At 42.7% G+C, this 21838-nt stretch overlaps 1 protein-coding gene across 2 annotated transcripts in view; it reads right to left on the reverse strand.

Annotated features, from left to right (window-relative positions):
* LOC122089230 (beta-galactosidase) overlaps positions 1-21838 on the reverse strand; it is a 126373-nt gene that overhangs the window by 44939 nt on the left and 59596 nt on the right. For both annotated transcript variants that reach the window (XM_042658791.1, XM_042658790.1), the window contains exons 5-7: positions 17142-17220; positions 12042-12225; positions 4920-4985 (exon numbers count right to left, since the gene is read on the reverse strand). In XM_042658791.1, coding sequence (XP_042514725.1) covers positions 4920-4985; positions 12042-12225; positions 17142-17220 — 329 coding nt within the window. The remainder of the gene's footprint in view (positions 1-4919; positions 4986-12041; positions 12226-17141; positions 17221-21838) is intronic.

Consider the following 21838-nt stretch of genomic DNA (forward strand, 5'->3'; position numbering starts at 1 on the left):
AGCATCAGGTGCCGAGGTAAACAAGTAGTAGCATCGGGTGTTTAGGTAACCAAGTAACAACATCGGGTGCCGGGGTAACCAAGTAACAGAATAAAGTAGATTATACAAGAACTGCAATTGAGTAGATAATAACTCCAATCTCCCCCTCACGTGGACATACAATGTCCAATAATTAGCATCTCAAAGGATGAGCAGTACATATAATCCCATAATCAAGAGCAACACAAGAAGAGAATTTCCAATCTCCCCCTGACGGTAGCAAATCTAAATAGAGAACTCCAATTGCCACGCATGCAAGTACCAATTTTCCCAAAAAACTATAAATTCCAATTGCCACGCATGCAAGGACCAATTTTCCCAAAAAACTATAAATTCCAAATTGAGGCGATCCCGAGCCAACCAAAGCAATAATTTGGTAGATATATATATCCAATGGTAATTTTGTAATTACATCATGCAATCCTCAATTGATGTGGGAGCGAGGTCAAAATACCCAATTGGGTTCGGCATAGACCCACTCAAGTGCACAATAGGAAAATAACAAAGGGTGATCGTAGAATCGTAATTATCAAAGTGTCCAAGAGGGTACATGGTAGGTGACAGGGCTCTAGGATAGGAAAATATATAATAGTAATGGCAATTTGGTAAATCTGAAGTGTCCAAAGATGGGTGGCAATCTGGTAAATAAATTGAAATTGCAAAGGGAATGACACGATTGTAATTAATCACAAGTTCCAAAGTGGAATGGCAATTTAGTAATAAAAGGAAACTGTAATTAAAATCACAAACCAAGGCCAAAGGGTAAACTAGAAAGGGTAAATAATTCAATGGCAATATGTAAATAAGAGGGTAAAGGAGGGTCAATGATATGGTTAAAAGGGGGAACTAAATAAAAAAGAAGTTTTGATGCCTTGAAATAAGGTAACGTGTGAGATGGGTGTCTTTATGGCAATGTGTAAATAAGGAGTAAATGAGGGCTATTAATATGGAAAGTCAAATAAGTAACCAATTAAGAGCTAAAAGAGGGGTAACGTGACAACTCACGATTCTGATTTTGAGGTTATCTTCAACCTCAAAACTCCTCAACCAAATATGTAACCAGCGACAGCGGAAACCACAATGAAAGTGATTCATATACGTAACCAGCAGCACAAAAGGCACATCGTAACTGTCTAGGAAGTTAGACAGTTATGCAAGCAGTAAGAGAGAAAGGGAAGAAGAAGTTCTTCCTTACGAAACCAGGCGAGAAACCAGTCCATCTTGAGATGGATTCCTTACGAAACCAGTCCATCTCGATTGCAGAAACCAGTACTTCCTTGCGAAACCAGCAACGGTCTTCAAACCTGGACAGTTGATGGTTCAAACTCATAAAACCAGAAGCAAATAGAATGCGTGTGTATGCTGCAATCGATACACAACCAGCTGAATATCCTTCAAATCGATAAGATCAAACCACTCAGTTTAGGGTTTTCAGCAGTAGAAGAAAACCCATCTCAAGCAGTAGCAGATCAGGAAACCAGACACCCTTCGATGTAGCAAATCTGTAGAATTTTTTTTTTTTTACCAGAAAATTTCTTTGTAGCAGAACACTTCAATGTTGCTAAAGGAGAACCAGAAACTGATTTCAACAATAGTAGAATTCTGACTATAGCAGGAAATTGAAGATCAGAAAAGGCAGTAGCAGCAAAAGCAGGGGGAACTCTTCAACGAGAACAGCAGTAGAAGTAATAGCAGGTATGATCTACAACCAAAATTCATCGAACCCTAGTTCTTCTTCTTATAAGAACTAGAACTAGGGTTTCACCAGTAGCAAGAGACCTTGGAACGACTCTCAAAACAGCTACTGGTTACTGCTCTGATACCATGTTACGAAACCAAGATCTGTAACCAGTAACTTGAGAGAGTAAGAGAGGAGAGAAAGAGATTGAGAGAGAAGAAGAGAACAGAGACTGCAAGAGGGGAGCAGCCGAGTGTGTTCTCCACTCACCCCTACCATCAATATTTATTAACACTCAAAAGAAGTACAATCAAACTAGGAAACTAGGTCCTTGTGCCACAAGCAAGATAAAATAGGAAGTCTATCCTAATTAGTAAGTAGAGATCTATCCTAACTAGAGAAAGAAATAAACTAAAGCAGGAATGTAAAACTCATCCACGATAGGGACACTCCCCATATCATGGTACATATTTTAACAAAAGCATTAGTAGGAATCTAAGAACTCAAGTCTGGTGGCATAGGGTTAGCAATTGAAGAGCATTAATGGCATAACACTGACAATAAAAGCTTTGTTTTTGAATTAGTTGAAAAAAATTGTATACGCCCTAAAAGTTGATGATAGGTTTGAGATGAACTGTGATAGGCAGAGGAGAGATTATGAAAGCTGATAGGATCTTGGAGTTTTGTACAGTTAAAGTTGGATCTATTCTGGCCTTCTCTGTCCAAATCCTATATGGACCACTCCAGTTCCTTCTGACCCTCCTGAGTCCGGCATCAGATTCTTTCTCTCAGGCCTACTGTTCTAGAGGCCATTCACAATCACATTGATGATGGTCTGTCTACCTCTCTTTGGCTTGATCACTGGAATCCTATGGGAATCCTCCTGCATCGGGTCAGTGCATAAACTATTTATGGATCAGGCCTTCCGAAGAATTCATTGTTTGTAGGACCAAAGAAGCAAACATGGAATGAGGAGTTTTACTTTGAACACTAAGTCACACCCTACCATAGTTATTAAGGAGGTGAGCGATCGAGGCGTTTGAGGGTCTTTCAGAGTGCCTTAGCGATAAGGCGTCGCCTTATTGATTAAAGCGTTCTTGTGTAATTTTTTTATAAAACCATTCTATTTGACTCAAATCCTAGTTGAATCCTATTACTCATATGCTAAATAAATATTAAAGGTTCATACTTCATACCAATGCAAGATATTCATCTTCATCAATCATCAATCACCAGTATCATCATTCATCAATCATCATGATCATGATCATGACATATTAACATATAATATAAATACATAATTATGAAGCAAAATTATAAATATAAAGAAAAGAAGACTTTAAGTATACAAGTATTCATTACTAATATGTAAGGGCCCTACTTCGATCAATCCCAATAATGTTCAACTGTTAGGTATGAGAAACACACAACTGACGCAAGAGGAAAGAGAAACACATAGCGTCACTATCACGATAAGTCAAAAGAGAAGACACTATCTGCAGAATAAATTTCTGGAAAGCAGACCTGGTGGAAGAATAGGAATCAACTGTGTTTGAAGAAACTGGTTCTTCTCACAGTAACTGCATTTTGGCCCCAAACTACACTACCAGAATTGCCCTTTTGTTTGAACACACTTAAGACCAAAGGTTCAGGAATGAGGGAGATTAAACTCCTCTCCCTCTGTCCAGTCTACCACTCAAAACAAAGTATAACCAGTAATTACAGAAAATTTCAAACGACCGAGGAAATCGAATAAACAAAAGAAAAGAATTATGGGACAAGAAGAAAGAAGGGGAATAAAGGTGAGGGTGTGGAATGATTGTACTGCATTAGCAAGAGTCTTACGACTCTCACGGTCTCACCGTAGGTTAAAAAAAAAAAGAACTATTAAAACTTGAGAGTTGTAAGACTACGATGAACAAATGAAGATGAAAGAAGAAGAAATAAGGAAGAAGGGAGAGAAAGAAGACGAGAGAAGAAAAAAATTCTCACAAAGAAGATGAGAAAAATCAGAAAAATAAAAAAATAAACAACATACCTGGAGAGAGGGGAAGGAACCTTCGCCAGAGGCAGCTGGAGAAGAATCAAAGGAGGAGGGACCGCTGGAGTGCTTCACCGTCGGCTAGGTAGCGATTTGGGGTTTTGAGAGAATATCGTGTTTTTTGGTAGAGTTTTAAGTCATTAGCTTTTGATCCAGTGTATCTCATGTGCATCAAAATTTATGCACCAACCAATCATGAAGTCTATTTTGTTTGGAATATTCATAAATCAGCTGTAAGAACAAATCTTTTTTTAAAAAGCCCATAAAGCAGTCGTCGCCTTATAGTGCCTTACAGCATAAGGCGGTCGCCTTTCATACCCAACATAAAGCGACTTACTGCCTTAACCTCTCTCGAGCGCATTAGCGCCTTACCAACGCCTTACAAGCACCTTCATAACTATGCACCCTACCAATATTCTTCAGGTCGGAACGAAGTAACTGGCGAGATGAACTCTTTTCCCCTTTTCTGAGGGCCGCCCACCTCCCGGCCTCCATGGCTGACCTCGTTGGCGAAGGGGTCTCTTCTCGTATCTCCCCTATTCCCTCCTCCTTTGATGTAATCTTAGGCATGAAATGGTTAGCTCCCTAACATGCTAGCCTAAATTGTGTATTGTTTGAGTACATTTAAGAATGTTGCATCCTTGGGCATTATAATTTTAGAACTGTAAATAAGCAAATTGGACAACACGGATGCCATGATTTTCTGGTATGTGTTAGGGTAGTTCAAAAGAAGAATTAAGTTTGGTAGTGTGTTTTCTGATCATTTGATCACAGCTCGCAAGGGTTGTACCTGTTACCCTGTCCCAGGTTTGGGTCATGACACTTGTTCTATTCAACCATAATTTCATGCATATAAGAGTTTTCCATACACCTGCGATCCTCTCGCAAGTTGATCACCCACTGGACTTCACTGGTTCAAGGTTAGCACTGCATTAGGGACACTACATGCTTTTTACAGATGCAGGGAATCACGGAGTGGATCTCTCACTTAACTTAGCAGTAAGCCACATAGATGCACTCTAAAAGCTCTTACTTCTTAAAAACAAGCACAAAATAGACGACATATAGACACGTAGAGTAGTTAAAATGGCATTCCCTTTTCAATTAAAGAAGGTTAATTGAACGAATACCCAATATTCTTTCTACAAAATTCCAGCATACCTGTATATCTGCATACAAGGAATTTTCACCCAAACTCGATTTGAAAAAGTAATCAGCAATACATATCTGCATAACCAATCAATTAATTTGTGAATAATCACGAATCCGTCGTAAGTTAATACCGAATTAAGAAAGATGGACACAAAAGATATAAATTGCACTCATATGTTACTATAATGACAAAAAAGTCAAATTGGTGCTCTTTTGAGATGCTTATTGATGTAAATAAATAAACCTAATTTTTAAGAAGCTTGAAGAAATGGAAAGTAGAAGAAGAAGATTGAAGATCAAAGTCTAGATGTGAACCAGAGGAGCAGTCCTTCAATCAGCTCCAAGTCAATTTTCAGCAGTTCAAGAGATAAACAGACATGGAAGAGAAGAAAAATTTCCACCTATTCCAAAGTTTTGGGTGCAGCAGAGGTGTTAACAAGTATCCTCTTGAGTAGACTACTCAAGGATGGTCTTAAAATCGAGCAGGATTATTTATTTCTACCATATGCCATGAGCCTGGTGATGCAGTAGCGCTCTCATGGTCGGACCGGCTTGACCCAGTGTGGAAACCCAGAACTAGAAGAACTAGATCCAAGTCTAATTTTAGTCCAATAGGGGTATTTAGGGGAATTTATTTTTTATTTTGGGTTAATTTCATACTTTGAATTTCAGAGATAACGTCAGTAGCATTAGGAGTTTAGTCCAAGTTGGTTTCAAAGTCTGTTATCAGACTACATTTAGGAAATAGTCTTGAGTCTATTTTCTGATTTTTCCAACTCCTTTTCCTTTGCTTTCTCTATGATTTATGCCCTTAACGGGGCATTGGATAGAGCCGTACTTTGGGCTGATCTGCTCTCTATTGCCCCCCAGGTTGGGTATTCTCCCTTGTGCATGGATAGTGACTTCAATGTTGTTAGAGCTGCCCATGAGAAGATGGGAGGGTCCCCTAGTGACCCAAATGCCATAGAGGCCTTTAATGATTGTATTGAGGCTATCAATATGCATGACCTCAGATGGTTTGGAACCAAATTTTCCTGGCATGATAAGTGGAGCGGATCCAATAGAATTGCAGTTAAACTTGACCGGATTTGAGTCAATGAATCCTGGCTCTCATCCTTCTCCTCTCATGCCACTTTTGGCTCCCTGGCATCTCTGATCATAGCCCCATCTCTCTCCTCATTCAGCCTTACATATCCTTCGGTCCCAAAACCCCCCCTAGTGTCCTCTCCAGAAAGCTTAATAATGTCAAGCTGATTCTCAAACAATGGAACTCCTCCTTTGGAAATATCTCCTCCCACATTTCTATCTATAGAGATTAACTTTCCTCGATCCAGGTAAGTAGAGATTAACTTTCCTCGATCCAGGTAAGTCTTCAGAATGATCTTGATAACCCCTCGCTTTTGTTGAGCAAGATGCCACCCTTGAGCTTTCCTCCCTCCTTGCTCAAAAGGAAAGTTTTCTTACACATAAATCCAGGATTAAGTGGCTCAAGCTCGGTGACTCCAACACCGCCTACTTCCACTATTCTCTCAAAGCTTGAACCAGCCATAACTTCATCCTTCGTCCTCTTGCCATAGATGGTACCACTCTTCTCTCCCTGGACGGCATCAAATCTGAAGATTCCACCTACTTCTCTGACCTCCTCCACCCTGCCTCCTTCCTAGCGGGCCCCTCACATCCCTTTAGGTCTCATTAGCAAATTTGTCTCCGCCAATCTTATTTCCCTTCTCCGGGCTATTCCCCCCGATGATGAAATTTCAGCAGCTATCTTGTCCCTCAAAGCCAACAAAGCCCCTAGCCCCAATGGTTTCAGTATGGGATTCTTCTCCCACTGTTGGGACATTATTAAGCTTGATCTCATCCCTATAATTCATAGCTTTTTCTTCAATCATTCTCAGATTCAGGGGATTAATCAATACCTTCCTTTGCCTATGGCTAAGAAGGAAGGTGCCTCATTCATTACTGATTTTAGACCTAAGTCCCTCTGCAACCTTCTTTATATATTCATTGCTAAGATCCCAACCAATAGGATCTAGCAAAAAGATCTTAGCAATAGGTTGACTCTCTTGTCAGTCCCAATCATCTAGCTTCATCGCTAGTAGAAGTATTGCGGACAATATCATTCATTGCCAAGAAATTGTCAGAAGTTTTGACAGGAAATCCCATTCCCTTTTGCCCTTCTCAAAATTGATATCCACAAAGCTTTCAGCTCCATTTGTTGGGATTTCATCTCAAATATCCTCCACGCCATGTCCATCCCTCCTAACTTCATCCATTGGGTCATCTCTTGTCTTTTTACGCCTCATTTCTTAGTACTTGTCAACAGTACCCCTGTTGGATTCTTCCCCTCCTCTATTGGTATTCGTCAAGGCTGCCCTCTCTCCCCTTTCCTCTCTTCGATTTCCCTTGAAGTCCTTTCTAGATCCATCCAATTCTCCATTGATCTTCATCTCATTTCCCCTCTCCCCAACTGCAAATCCCGTAATCTCACCAATCTTGCTTTTATTGATGATTTGATGATCTCCTCAAAGGCTGACCCCCTCTCCATCCAATCAATCCTATCCTCCTATCACCTTTTTGAATCCTTATCAGGTCTCCGCATTAATTTCCTCAAGTCCCATCTCTTTTTCTCGGAGTTTAAGATTCCCTCAAAGGATCCCTCATTCAATCTTCGGGCTTTTCTCTAGGCTCCCCCCCAATCAAACACCTGGGCCTTCCTCTTATTTCCACCAGGCTCTCCCCTCACCATTGCACCCTTATGCTCGATCTCCTCTGTAAGAGGCTCCAACTCTGGAAAGGCAGGCTCCTTTTCTTCGCGGGTCGTTATGAGCTAATTAGATTTGTCCTCTAGTCTTGCTGCATCTATTAGTCTGGTGTTTTCAAGCTGCCCTTGGCCACCATCAAGGATATTGAATCCCTCATATGTAGCTTTCTCCAGAAAGGAGTTGACTCCACTAGATTCGTCCACCCTACCAGCTGGTTTTCCCTTTGCCGCCTTAAAAACGAAGGCAGCCTTGGTCTTAGCATAATCCAATATATCAATTCAGCTGGTACCCTCAAGCTCATCTAAAAGGTGGTCTCCAAACATAACAATATTTGGGCCTCATGGGTCTACTCTTACCTCCTTCGAAATGACTCTCATTAGTCCGTTCCCCTCCAATCCAATGCTTCCAACATCTAGCGTAGCATCGTTTCTATGCACCCCCTTGCCACTCAATGGCATCCATTCTTGATGGTCTCTCCACCTCCTTCTAGCTTGACAAATGGCATCCTTTGGGAGTCCGCTCTATTGTGGGAGCCAGATCTGTTTACTCTTCTAGCCTTGCTAGACATTACCCAATTGCCTCTATCATCTCCAATGGCTCCTGGTCGCTCCCTTCCTCCCCTTCTCTCCTTGACATATGGAACTCCCTCCCACCACTTTACCCCATCAATAATGCCCAAGGTGACACAATCATCTGGGCCCCTCCCCTTCAGGCTCCTTCTCCTCCTCTAACTGGAATTCTCTCATTCCCCCTCCCCCTTTGTGCTTTCGCACAAGTTGTTTGGTTCAAGGTCACATTCCTCGTCATAGCTTCCATGTCTAAAGAGCTCTCTCCAACACTCCCTACTCGATCTTTCCTTCGTTTCCACCATATCTTGTCTCTCCCACTTGTTGCCTTTGCTAAAATGGTATTGAAGATCCAAATCATCTCTTCTTCAACTCCCCTTTCTCCTCTATTTGGAAAAAAATTCTAAGTCTTTCCAGGGCTTGCTAGATGTCCATTGCCTCTGTGTAGAGAATGGATCTGGATATAAATGACCTTTGCCAGCACTTCAATTTGTGATTCAATTGGGAAATTTTCCTTATGTGCCACTATTAACCACCTTTGGATAGAGTGAAACCTTAGACAATGGACTTCCGATTCCCGCTCTTTTGATGAGATTTGGAAAAAGCCATCTTCTTCAAGGTTAGTTCCAAGCTTCGGTCGCTTTGCCACCGTCCGGTTGCCACGTTGCCAACTCCCCAAGGAACAAGCTCATTGTTGATTCCTGGGGTCTCCCACCCCTCCCTTCTCACCCCCTTAGGGTTTTGCTGCCTTTATTGTGCCTCCATTTTTCCCTTTTTCCTTTGGGCTTGTATATTTCCCCTATTTTCTTTCCTTTTGGTAATGAATTTTCTATTCAACCAAAAAAAAAAAAATTGCTGCTAGAACTTTTCTTTCAAAACTACATTAAATTCAGAGCTTTTATTTTTCTTCTATTTCAACAATACTAAGTTCTGAATTTCCAGATTTTCCATTCTTCTTTAAATCTATTTACTACCTTGTCCCAAATTCTGTTTGCTTTACTAATAAGGGTTCTAAACAGTTTCTGAATTTACGAAATTGCCACTATCCATTCCATTTGAGATTTTATCACTCATAGTGAACCACAACAACTTAATTAGGGTTTAAAACCCTAAGCTACATTTACTTGGTCATTTGGTAGGTGGTTTGATTTTGACCTGACCTATGAAGTCAGGTACTTAACAAGAAGAACTAATATTCAAGCTGTGTAAATTGGAAAATCTAGAGTGATGGTTTAACAAAGAAATAAGAAAGACGTGTAATTAAGAACAAAAATCCCAAGTGGTGAGCCCTCTCCAATTGCCTCCCCACGTAGTCCTTCCTCAATTACCGCCACATTCAGGTCCCTTCTTCCTGTTGTCTATGTTGGAATGGTACTGAAGATGTTGACCATCTTTTCTTCTCCTGCCCCTTCTCTACTTCCATGTGGAAGAAGGTCCTCCACTCATGCTGGCCTGCCACCCGTCCCATCCTCCCCCTTCCCTGTGAATGGATTTGGGTAGAAATGTCCTATAGTGGTTCCTCCATTTGTGACACAGTCAGAAAGCTCGCCTTTTGCGCCACATCAACCACCTTTTGATGGAACGTAACCTTCGTAAATGGACCCCCAACTCCTGTTCCTTCAAAGGGATTTGGAAAGCCATCTACTTTGATGTTTCTTCCAAGCTTAGATCTCTTTCTCATCGCCCGGTTTGTGACACCCCAAGGAAGAGGCTCATTGTTGTCTCTTGGGGTCTCCCCTACTCTATCATCTCCCCCCCCCCCCAAAATTGTTGCCTCCCCTAGTTAGCTAGTTTTGGGGCTTTCAGCCCTCCCCCCTTTCCCCTTGTATATTCTTCTCTTCTTGGTAATGAATTATTTATTCATAAAAAAAAAACTCTTAAGTGACAGAAGCGAAGGACCAACCTTGTGATCACCACTATGGAGTAGCCTGGCTGGGCTGCTCCCCCTCCTCCTCTCTCCCTCTCCCTTCGACTCTCTCTCTCTCTCTCTCTCTCTTCTCTTCACTTATCCCTTCGTCCCTCCACCTTTCTTCTTCCTCTGCATCTCCCCTTTCCCTTCCCCTCTCCCTTCTTCCTCTTCTTCTTCTCTATCCCTCTCCCCTCTTTCCCTTCTTCTTCTTCCTCTGTTCGTGGTGTCGGCCATCTTGATCGGTGTTGAGGCTACTGCAACCGCTTGGCTTGCCTTCCCGTCGGCCGCCTGCCCTGCTTGGTCAGTAGATGATTTGGTGTTGACCCCTTTTGGGCTAGCTATTACCCGATTTCCGTCCTACCAGGCCTGTTGCCTTTCTGGACTCCTCTCCCGCAAGGTCTATTGGTCATCAACCCTCTTGGCTGTCCACCCTTCCGGTTGCCACCAGGCTCATTTGGTCTGTCCGTTGGATCGTCTGCTCCACCGATTTTGCCTCTCGGTTGGCTGCTTGCCATGACTACAGCCCTTTTGGACGCCACTCGCACTGAGCCTACCGTCACGTTAGTCATCAACTGCTCAAGGGCTGTCTGCCCTTCTGGATGCCAAGCTCGTTTGGTCTGTCCGCTCGCTGACCGCGTTGGCCTCCACCCTTGTTGTCTCTCAGCCCTTTTGGGCCTACTAGCAGCCTGCCTTTTCGTTTATCGGTTGTTGGATCTTTGTCCTGATTGGCAGTAGCCTCTCCGACACTAGCCCACCTGGCCTCTCTTGGCCAGCAGTCACTCTGTTGTTGCCCTTCGAAAGGCCAGTGCCCCTTCGCCTTGGTGACACCATCCGCTTGGCCAGCTGCCCACTTGGTCGTGGCTCTCCGCAAGGCCTGTGCTTCTCCACCATGGCTAACTCTTTACCACCGATGCTCCTTCGGGTTGGCGGCTAGGAACTATTGTGTTGAGATTAGAATGTTAGGATTTGTGGGTCACTTCCCGATTTTGACTGCTTTGCCCTTCTCTTCCGTTTGGGCATCTAGGCCGGGTTATAGAAGTTTTCTTAGCTCAGGTGGGCCTTGATTGGTGCCCTTTATGGGGTTTTGTATCCCTTCTTAGGTTTGTAACTCCCTTCTGAGCTATATTTCCCCTCCCCCTTCTTTTAATGCATTTACTATTCACCAAAAAAAAAAAAAAATGAAAAATTTCCAATGTTTGGATCTTATAAAAGAAAAATCAAATGAAAATGAAAATTAGAATGCAAGATATTAACTATTATAATTGCTTCAACTCTTTAGTTGTGATTGTTAGAGTTTATCCTATAAGGCGAGTTCTTTGAAAAGCATCAAGAAACCACAGAATTCACGGATTGTAATTCACTCATTTTAAAGCCGACAATAGAAGAAGATTTCACTTCATAATATCCAACTCTCATGATAGATATACATAAACAGATACACATATAAAAACATATATGGAATCATTGTTAACTATGAAATATAACTCTGTTTTGGCAATTATATTTAGGGAAACTAAACATTACTATACCTAGTGAAGTTTTACACTTCACTATTTGCCACTACATGATTGGGGGCCATGTGGCAGATAGTAATATGTTACGCTTCACTACGCATAGTGAAACCTAGGAAGGACCCCTTTTGGAAAAACCATACTTCACTAGGAATAGTGAAGTATTATGTTTCACTATCTGCCACATGGAAGTACATAGGAAGGGCCATGTGCAGATCATGATAAACCCTAGGAGGACCGTTATATATTTATTATACATCAAATAAATTCATGTTTTGTAAAATCAAATCCATATTTTAATAGATGATAATAAATATGCCTATGGGTACTAGAAGCTGTACATCACAGTGAATGCCAGAAAAAGTGAAAAGAATATCAACCTGTGGCTTAGCTAGAAGCAGTACGTCACGGTGAATGCCAGACAACCACCAGTGATCTTGATCTTCAAGGTAAGAACCATCACTCCATCTCATTACTTGAACTGCCAGTATATTCTTCTTGTCCAAACCAGAAGGATGACAGAAATCAGTGATTTCAAATTCAGCAGGAAGCCTACTATCCTGACTGAATAAATACACAAGAGGATATCTTTTGGTAGTTGATCTCACAGGAAATCATGGAATTTTATAACAATGCATATTAATTGACAACTCAGATAATACTACTATGTTCTCTTAAGTCTTAAATACAATAGATAAAGTGTAAATTGAAAGAACCAAAAGATATGGATTAGGATTGACACAAAAGCAAGATCACTGAAACAAATTTGGATTCTGGAAAATTTTGGTTTATTTTCATGAACACCAAAATATGGAACTATTCATGGCATCCCAAAACTATACCGTTGTTGTTGTTGTATGTGAAGCACTACAATGAAAATAAGAAAGTCTTTAGTAAATATAGAGAAAATGTCGATCAATTCTGATTTTTTTTTTTATTTTTTTTTGGTAGAAAGAGGGCTCCAGTCCTTGGGGCATTGTGGGTGACTTCAATGTCATTCAATTCAGCCATGAGAAACATGGAGGAAACCCCATTGACTACCATGCAGTTGAGTCCTTCAACGACTGTATTGAGCAACTTAGCCTTAATGATCTTCGTTGGTCGGGAGTTAAGCTTACCTGGCACAACAGAAGATCCGGTAGCCTTCGTGTGGCTTGTAAACTAGATAGAGCCCTTGTAAATGAAGCATGGCTTGACTCCTTTCCTTCCTCCCATGCTAGTTTTGAGCTCCCGGGGATTTCTGATCATAGCCCTATCTCTATCCATGTCCTCCCCTTTCGATCCTTTGGTCCAAAGTCCTTTAAGTTTTTTGATATGTGGGTCTCACACTGAGTTCCTTCCATTAGTGAGGGATGCTTGGTCCATTCCCACTAACCCCTCCCTTTCCCCCCTCCTTGCCATGGCCAAGAAGCTCAAGAATGTCAAGGCCTCCCTTAAGACTTGGAATTCTTTCACCTTTGGCACTATCTCTTCTCGTGTCTCATCCGGTCGGGATAAGCTCTCCTCCATCCAATCTAGAATCTAGTATGATCTCCTCAACCCCTCCCTCGCTGTTAAGGAGAAGTCTTTGGCTGCAGAGCTCTCCCTGCTTCTAAGTCAGGATGAAAGTTTCCTCCGTCAGAAAGCCCGCATCAAATGGCTTGACCTTGGAGACTCTAACATTGCCTACTTTCACAGGTCCCTCAAGGCTCGCAACAATCTGAACTCTATCCCCTAGCTTATCTCTTCCTCTAGCGCTGAGATCCTCAACCCAGTGGACATCAAAGCAGAAGCTCTCTTATTTCCAAGGCATCCTTCACCCTCCCCCCTTCGGCTCCTCTAATTCCCATCCCTCACCTCCTTCTCAATAAATTTGTCCCTGAAGACCAGCTCCCTTATCTTTTGTCCATCCCTTCTGAGGAAGAAATTCTCTCAGCTATCTTCTCCCACAAGGCCACTAAAGCCCCTGGCCCGGATGGTTTCAGCATGGGGTTCTTCTCCTCTTGTTGGAACATTGTCCGACATAACCTTATCCGTGCCGTTCGGAGTTTCTTCCTTAAACCCAATCAGATTCGTGGAGTCAACCACACCTTCCTTTGTCTCATTCCCAAAAAGGAGGGAGCGGTCTCCACGAATGATTTCCGGCTAATCTCCTTATACAATTTTCTCTATAAATTTGTGGGCAAGATTCCCTCCAATAGAATGAAAAATGTCATTAGCATCCTTGTCAGTCCTAATCAATCCGCTTTCATTGCTGGTAGGAGCATTACTGACAACATATCCTGTGTCACGAGATTGTCCATGGTTTTGACAACAAATCTCATTCCCCTGCTGCTCTGCTCAAAATTGACATCCACAAGGTTTTTGACACCATGAGTTGGGACTTCATCTCCAGAGTCGTCCTCACCATGTCTTTCCCTCCTTCCTTTATTCACTGGATTCATTGCTGTATTTCTTCTCCCATGTTCTTTGTCCTCGTTAATGGTAGCCCTGCTGGCTGTTTTCCTCCTGGGAGAGGAATTAGACAAGGCTGCCCTCTATCTCCCTTTCTTCTCCGTCTCCCTGGAGGTCTTATCTAGATCCATCCAATCGGCCACAGACCTCCACTTGATCTCTCCTATCCCCAAGTGTAAATCCAGCCTTCTCACCCACTTTGCCTTTGCTGATGACATTATGATCTTCTCCAAAGGTGATCCTCTCTCCATCTCCACCATTATGGACTCTCTTCGTTCCTTCGAGAGCCTCTCTGGTCTCAGCATCAACTTACTCAAATCTAACCTCTTCCTTTCTGGGGTCTCTCCTAACACCCGTGATCTCCTGCTTGGCGTTCATGGATTCTCCTTGGGGCCCCTGCCGGTTAAATACCCGAGTCTCCCTCTCATCTCCTCCAGGCTCTCCTCCCATCACTGTTCCCCCTAGCTAGACATCCTGAGGAAGAAACTCCAGCTTTGGAAAGGCAAGTGGCTCTCTTATGCTGGTCGACCGACTTACCCTCATCCGCTCGGTTCTTCAATCCACGTATCTTTACTGGTCCGGTATCTATTCCCTTCCTGTCACCATCATCAAATCCATTGAAGGAATCTTCTGCTCCTTCCTTTGGAAAGGAGCGGATACCTCCAGATTCCTTCCCCCTCTTAGTTGGAGCAAGATATGTCTTCCCAAAACTGAAGGAGCTCTTGGCATTCGGAGAATCCAAGATGTCAACTCGGCAGGTATTCTCAAGCTCATTTGGAAAGTCATATCCAATCATAAGAGTATTTGGGTTGACTAGATCCACTCCCACCACCTCAAGCACCACTCTCTCTGGACTATCCCGGTTCCTAGATCTGGAGGAAAATTCTCTCTATCCTCTGGCTCTCAATGCCATTTCTTTCTCCACTGGAAATGGTCAGACTACCTCCTTATGGATGGACCCTTGGCACTCGTCAGGCATCCAGGCCTCATTGATCTCCCTAAGAACCATTTATGCTTTGGGTATTCCCTAGTGGGCTGCCGTATCCAGCATTTTGTCCCCCTTGGCTGGTCCCCTCCTTCTCCCCCCCTTCTTGATCTCTGGTCCTCTCTCCCCCCTCTTCCTCCTGGTCACTGGGGTAGAGAGGACAAATGCATCTGGAGGCACTCATCCAATGGGATGTTTTCTTCTGCCTCGGCTTGGTCTTCTGTTCGAACCTCTGGTCTTGTGGTTCCTTGGTCTAACCTTGTTTGGTTCAAGGGCCACATTCCTCGCCACAGTTTTACTCTTTGGAGATGTCTCCCCAACTGTCTTCCCACCCAAGCCTTCCTCATCCACCGCTATATCCCTATCCCCCCCTCCTGTTGTCTGTCCCAAAGACTCTGAGGATATACATCACCTCTTCTTCTCATGCCCCCTTTCCTCCTCAAGTTGGAAATTGGTCCTCTCCAAGTGTTGGCCTATTTCGAGGCCTATTCTTCCTTTTGAGAGAGAGTGGATTTAGATTGACATGACCTTATCAGGATACCATATCTGTTATACTATTGGGAAGCCAACTTTTTTTGCTACCATCAATCACATCTGGATGGAGCGCAACATCCGAAGATGGTCTTCCAATTCCCGATCTGTGGATAAGATTTGGAAAGCCATCTCCTTTGATGTTTCCTCCAAAATCCAGTCTTCCCCCCCCCCCCAATGTTCTTCTTAGTTTAGCTGGAATTTTCTTGCTTGCTGATCCGATTCTGGATCTTGCATTGTTGTATTTGGTTTGGTTTCTTTGTTTGGCTAGCTTCATCTAGTCTCCCCCCTTGTCTATTCTTCCTCTTGGTAATGAATTTATTTATTCATCCAAAAAAAAAAAAAGTTACACACGTTAGAAGCTGCTGTTTTTACTGGAATGGCATTGAAGATGTTGATCATCTCTTTTTCTCTTGCCCTTCTCTTCTGATATTTAGAAGAGGGTCCTTAGTACCTGCTGGCCAGCTAGTGGACGAGCTCTTCCTCCAAGCAGAGAGTGGATGTGGGTTAACAATTTGACATGACTTTTGGTGGATCTTCCATTTGTGATGTTGTGGATAAGCTTGCCTATTTTGGCTGCAGAAAACCTTTTTATTTTGGGAATCCAACCTTTGGAATGAGTCCTCCTCCTAGTATGTTGTTCCTACATGTTAGCCCCTTAAGCGTCTGTAATTAGATGTTCAATAGACTAGCCGATTGGAAGTTATGTCAGTTTTTGTTTAGTTGCTAAGTTTCTAATTCTGTTACATGTTGTTACAGCATATCCCACCCTTGGATCTGTTTGATTATTGGAAGGACTTATCTTCCCACTAAAAGGATTATTTGAGCCAATTTTCATCTCCATCCGACTGTTAAATTTTGTTTTATTTGATTTTTACTATTCTTCCATATTTTGTTATGTCATAGGATCATTGCGTTTCTGTCCTAGGTTTGTGTTCAATTATCTTTATCTTTCCTACCCTAGAACACACATCAATTGCTTTCAATAGAGCTGATTGGAGAAAGAAGAGTCCTTGTAGCCGAACCCATTTAATTGGAATAAGGCTGAGGTACGTGGAGTTTTAGATAGGTAAATTTTCCAATCACCATTAACGTTCTTCGAAAGATGCCGAATTACTAGTTTTTTACCATAACGTTGTCAACTTGCCATTGGTAGCATAAACCCAATATTAGAATGTTCTAGTAAGAAGTAGCATTACAACCTTATAGGCATCAAATCAGGGTCAACTTAAATTACAAGAGATGTATACAGAATGGCCATTGTGAGGTCATTGTGTTTTAAGAAAGCTAAGATGTTGCACAAACTAGAGTACCATAGTCATACCTATAGGCCACCAATCCTTTGTCAGGGAAGAATCTTTTATAAAAAAAAAAAAATTCAAATTATTGATAAAATAAAATAATAATTCAAAATATTAAAAAGAGGCAACTATAACAAATAATAGGGTAACACGAGCAGTACATCATAGTACCTACATGAATGGTAATAACTTTAGTTAACAAATTTCTCTTTTGGCGAATATTCACGAACCTATATCCAATAGGGATACCATTGACCCATGCAAAGAAGGCAGAATCAACAGCTTCAAAGTGCAACAAGATGCGACGACCTGTCAGAAATCAAATAAAATATCAGATACATACATGATTGGAAGGGGAAAAGGCATTTCATGAACCACAGGTCTAAAGGGTATCTACAGATTGGTGCAAACATCCACCATGTGGCAGAATGATGGTCCCTGCTCACATTTCAAATTTTAAGCCCAAAAAAAGTTTACCAAATAAAAAAATAACGCATTGAAAAATCAATGACTACAAAGAGGGTATGGACAACCAGGAGCATGCATGGACATACATGGGAGTGTATCTGATTCAACGTGAGTCTGAAATTCGACATGTGACCAATCCAAACATTTCCTAGATATCCATCAAAATTGCAAGTGGCAAAATTTTTGGTACAGTCTAGAGATACCCTCTAGACCTGCTGCTCTATAAAAACTTTTGTAACACCAGAGTGGGCCCAATTGCAAAAAGATGATGAAAAAATTGTAGTGGTGAAATGAAATAAAACTGATATCTGACTAAACAATTACGAAATAAATATAGCAAGAACCATTACACAATAAATGGTCGACTGATTTTTAACATTCAAGGTTTATGACAAATTGGACAATTGAATATTCACAGTAGAGTTGCTTGCAAGCTTGACAGAGTCCTTGTTAATGAAGCTTGGCTAGACTCCTTCCCCTCCTCCCATGCCTGCTTCAATCTCCTTGGGATCTCTGATCATAGTCCCATATCCCTCCATGTCCTTCCTTTCCGCTCATTCGGTCCTAAGCCTTTCAAATTCTTCGACATGTGGATCTCCCATCCGGACTTCCACAATTTAGTCCGCTCAGCCTGGAATATCCCAATCTCTCACTCTCTATACCCCCTCCTTGCCTTTGCCAAAGAGATCAAGAATGTGAAAGCCACCCTTAAGCTCTAGAACATCTCCACTTTGGGGAACATTTCCTCTAGGGTCTTTGCTGGCCGGGACAAGCTCCTCTCCATTCAAGCCAGACTCCAACTTGATATCCTTGACCCTGTCCTTGCTGAGGAAGAAAAAGTTGCTGCCTCAGATCTTTCCTTGCTTCTTCAGTAAGAGGAATGCTTTCTCCGGCAAAAAGCCCGCATTAAATGACTTGAGCTTGGCGACTCCAATTCGGCTTACTTCCATCGTTCCTTCAAAGCCAGGAACAATACCAATACCATTCCCAAGCTCATTTCATCCTCGGGGATTGATCTCTTCTCTCCTGATCTCATCAAGGCCGAGGCTTTCTCCCATTTTCAAAGAATCTTCAGCCCCCCTTCCACTCCTCCCTCCCCCATCCCCCCAATCTCATTAACAAGTTTGTGCTTGATGACCTCCTTCCCTTCCTCTAGTCCATCCCCAGCCCATTCCCAGCGAGGATGAAATCCTCTCGGCCATCCTCTCCCACAAGGCCAATAAAGCCCCTAGTTCGGATGGCTTTAGTATGGGATTCTTCTCGGCCTATTGGAATTTAATTTGGAGTGATCTCATCCTTGCGGTGCGTAGCTTCTTCCTCAACCACAATCAAATTGGGGGGCAATCAAATTGGGGGGGGACTAACCACACCTTCCTCTGCCTTATCCCCAAAAAGGATGGAGCGGCCTCTATGAATGACTTCAAGCCCATCTCTCTCTGCAATCTTCTCTATAAATTCATTGCCAAGATTCTTTCCAACAGGATTCAAAAGGTCATTGATTCTCTTGTCAATCCCAATCAATCCGCCTTCATTGTGGGAAGGAGCATTGCTGACAATATCATCCTTTGTCATGAGATTGTTAGAGGGTTTGACCGCAAGAACCACTCCCCGGCAGCCCTCCTCAAAATTGATATCCACAACTTTTGACATGATAAGATGGGACTTCATCTTAAATGTGGTGCTACAAATGGCCTTCCCTCCCTCCTTTGTTCATTGGATTTGGACATGCATTTCCTCTCCCAGATTCTCTATCCTTGTGAATGGGAGCCCAGCTGGCTACTTTCCCTCGAGCCATGACATTCATCAGGGATGTCCTCTTTCCCCTATTCTTTTCTCTAGAAATCCTCTCCCTCTCTATCCAATCTGCCACAAACATTCATCTCATCTCCCCTATCCCCAAATGCAAAAATCTCCTCCTCTCCCACTTGGCTTTTGCTGATGACAACATAATCTTCTCCAAGGCTGATCCTCTCACCATCATCACCATCATGGCCACTCTTCATTCCTTTAAGGCCCTTTCGGGTCTCAAAATCAACCTCCTAAAGTCCAACATCTTCCTCTCTGGTATCTCTCCTGAGGCAAAGGAGGCCCTCTGTGACATATCAGGTATCCCATTGGGCTCCCTCCCTGTTAAATATTTGGGCCTCCCCCTTATCTCTTCCAGGCTTTCTGCCCACCATTGCACTTCCTTGCTTGATCATCTCAAGAAGAAGCTCCAACTCTGGAAAGGTAAACTCCTCTCTTTTGCTAGCTGCCTCACCTTGATCAGATCGGTTCTCCAATCATTACACCTTTATTGGTCTGGTACTTTCATCCTTCCTGCCTCGATTATGATATCTTTTAAAGGTCTTCTCTGCTCCTTCCTTTGGAAAGGCTCCGAGGCCTCTAGAATCCTTAGACTTCTCAGCTGGAAAAGAGTCTGTCTCCCCAAATCTGAAGGAGGCCTTGGGATTAAAAGAATTAAAGATGTCAATTCAGTTGGTGTCCTTAAGCTCATTTGGAAAATTGTATCCAAACACAAAAGCATCTGGGTCGACTGGGTATACTCTGGCCTTCTCAAGCATAACCCTATTTGGACTGCCCCCTCCATTTCTGATGCCTCTTGGATCTGGAGGAAGATTCTTGAGCACAGACCTGTTGCTCTCACTGCTATATCCCACTCCATTGATAACGAGCATTCTACCTCCCTCTGGAAAGACCCTTGGCATCCATCAGGCATCATATCTCACCTCATTCACCCCAGAGTTATATACTCCTCTGATCTCCCTGCCACTGCCATGGTCGCCTCTATCCTCTCCCCCAATTGTTGGTCTCCCCCCCCTCTCCCCATCCTCTTGCAGATCTTTGGTTTTCTCTCCCCCCTCTTCCCCCTGGCCACAGAGGAAGAGATGATGTGTGCATTTGGCTCCCTTCATCCAATGGGATCATCTCCTCGGCTTGGTCCCATATTAAAATTCCTTCCCCGATCGTCCCTTGGCATAAGCTGGTTTGGTTTAAAGGTCATATTCCTCGGCACAGCTTCACCCTCTAGAGGTGCCTAACCAACTGTCTTCCCACTCAATCCTTATTCACCGGCTCATCCCAACTAACCCTGCTTGCTATCTTTGCCCCTCGGGTGTTGAAGACATTCCCCATCTCTTCTTCTCCTGCCCCTTCTCTGCCCTGGTTTGGAAAACAGTGCTCTCCAAATGTTAGCCGAATTCTAGACCCATCCTCCCCTTTGATAGAGAATGTATTTGGATTGACATGACTTTCCTTGGCCCCTCCATTTGTGACACTGTTGGCAAACTCGTTTTTTATGCTACAATTAATTCTTTGGATGGAGCGCACATTCATAGATGGACCCCCAAATCTAGGTCTCCGGACATGATTTGGAAAGCTATCTACTTTGATGTTACCTCCAAAGCCCATAGCCTTCTTAACCTTTATCCCCGGCCTATCCCTATATGGCTATATCCCCAAAGAATTCTCACATCATCTCCTCATGGAACCTGCAGGTGGACCTCATCCACCATGCGTGACTTTGTCTCCCCTCCCCCCTTCTTTAGTCCCAATTTTTTCTCTTTGAGTTTTGTGCATTGTATTCGTTTTCCCTTGGGGCTCGCCTTTCCCTATTGGCTTAGGCTCCCCCCCCTTTCCCCCCCTGTATATTCTTCTTCTCCTCTTGGTAATGAATTTTTTATTCATCCAAATCAAAATAGATACTCTAGAAAGGCAAATGCTTCATTAAAATGGTTGTGGGAAATTTAGACAATGATCATGTATTATGTATGCCTCTAAATTGGATATTGTTCATTCAACACAACATAACATTATAAGTTACTGAAAATATATACTGGAAGACATGCCTGGCAGCGCCTCACAACCCCCTAAAGGTTAAAAGGTAATCATATGCCCAACTAGAGAGAAGGAGTCGGGAAAGAAGACTGGCTAACAGTAGGGACTTGGTTTGTTCTTTGGTTATTTACCATAACCGGCTAGATGTACAGAAGCTGTTACAGAATTGATGAGGGAATTGACCATACCTAAATAAGCCGGCTGATGATGTTGTTACTAGAAGTGGTTTAGAGGTAGTTTCCAAACCGGAGGGCTTGAGAATTGATCTTTCTAGATTAGAATGAAGATTTAATTGGTGTGAAGTCTGTTTTTTCTCTTTCTTTTACAAGATCGAAAAGTATGTATACCTCCTTGAATAGGTAGATATTGTGCCTGTGGAAGGGATACAACTTATTTTCTTTGGTTAACGATCATCACTTTAGTTTTCCTTTCCTATCCTATAATGAAGTGTACCTATCATAGTTGTCATGGTGACGAGGCAAGGTAGTGGCAAGGCGCCTTGTTGGCTAGGTGTGCACATACAAATGGAGGGGGCTTAAATGTAAAATATGAGATTTTAATATTTAGGGAATTAGATATAAAATAAGGGTTTTGATCTTTTGTAATCCTTTTCTAAAATTTT

Source organism: Macadamia integrifolia, chromosome 9 (genome assembly GCF_013358625.1).
Source record: "Macadamia integrifolia cultivar HAES 741 chromosome 9, SCU_Mint_v3, whole genome shotgun sequence".
Lineage (NCBI taxonomy): Eukaryota > Viridiplantae > Streptophyta > Magnoliopsida > Proteales > Proteaceae > Macadamia > Macadamia integrifolia.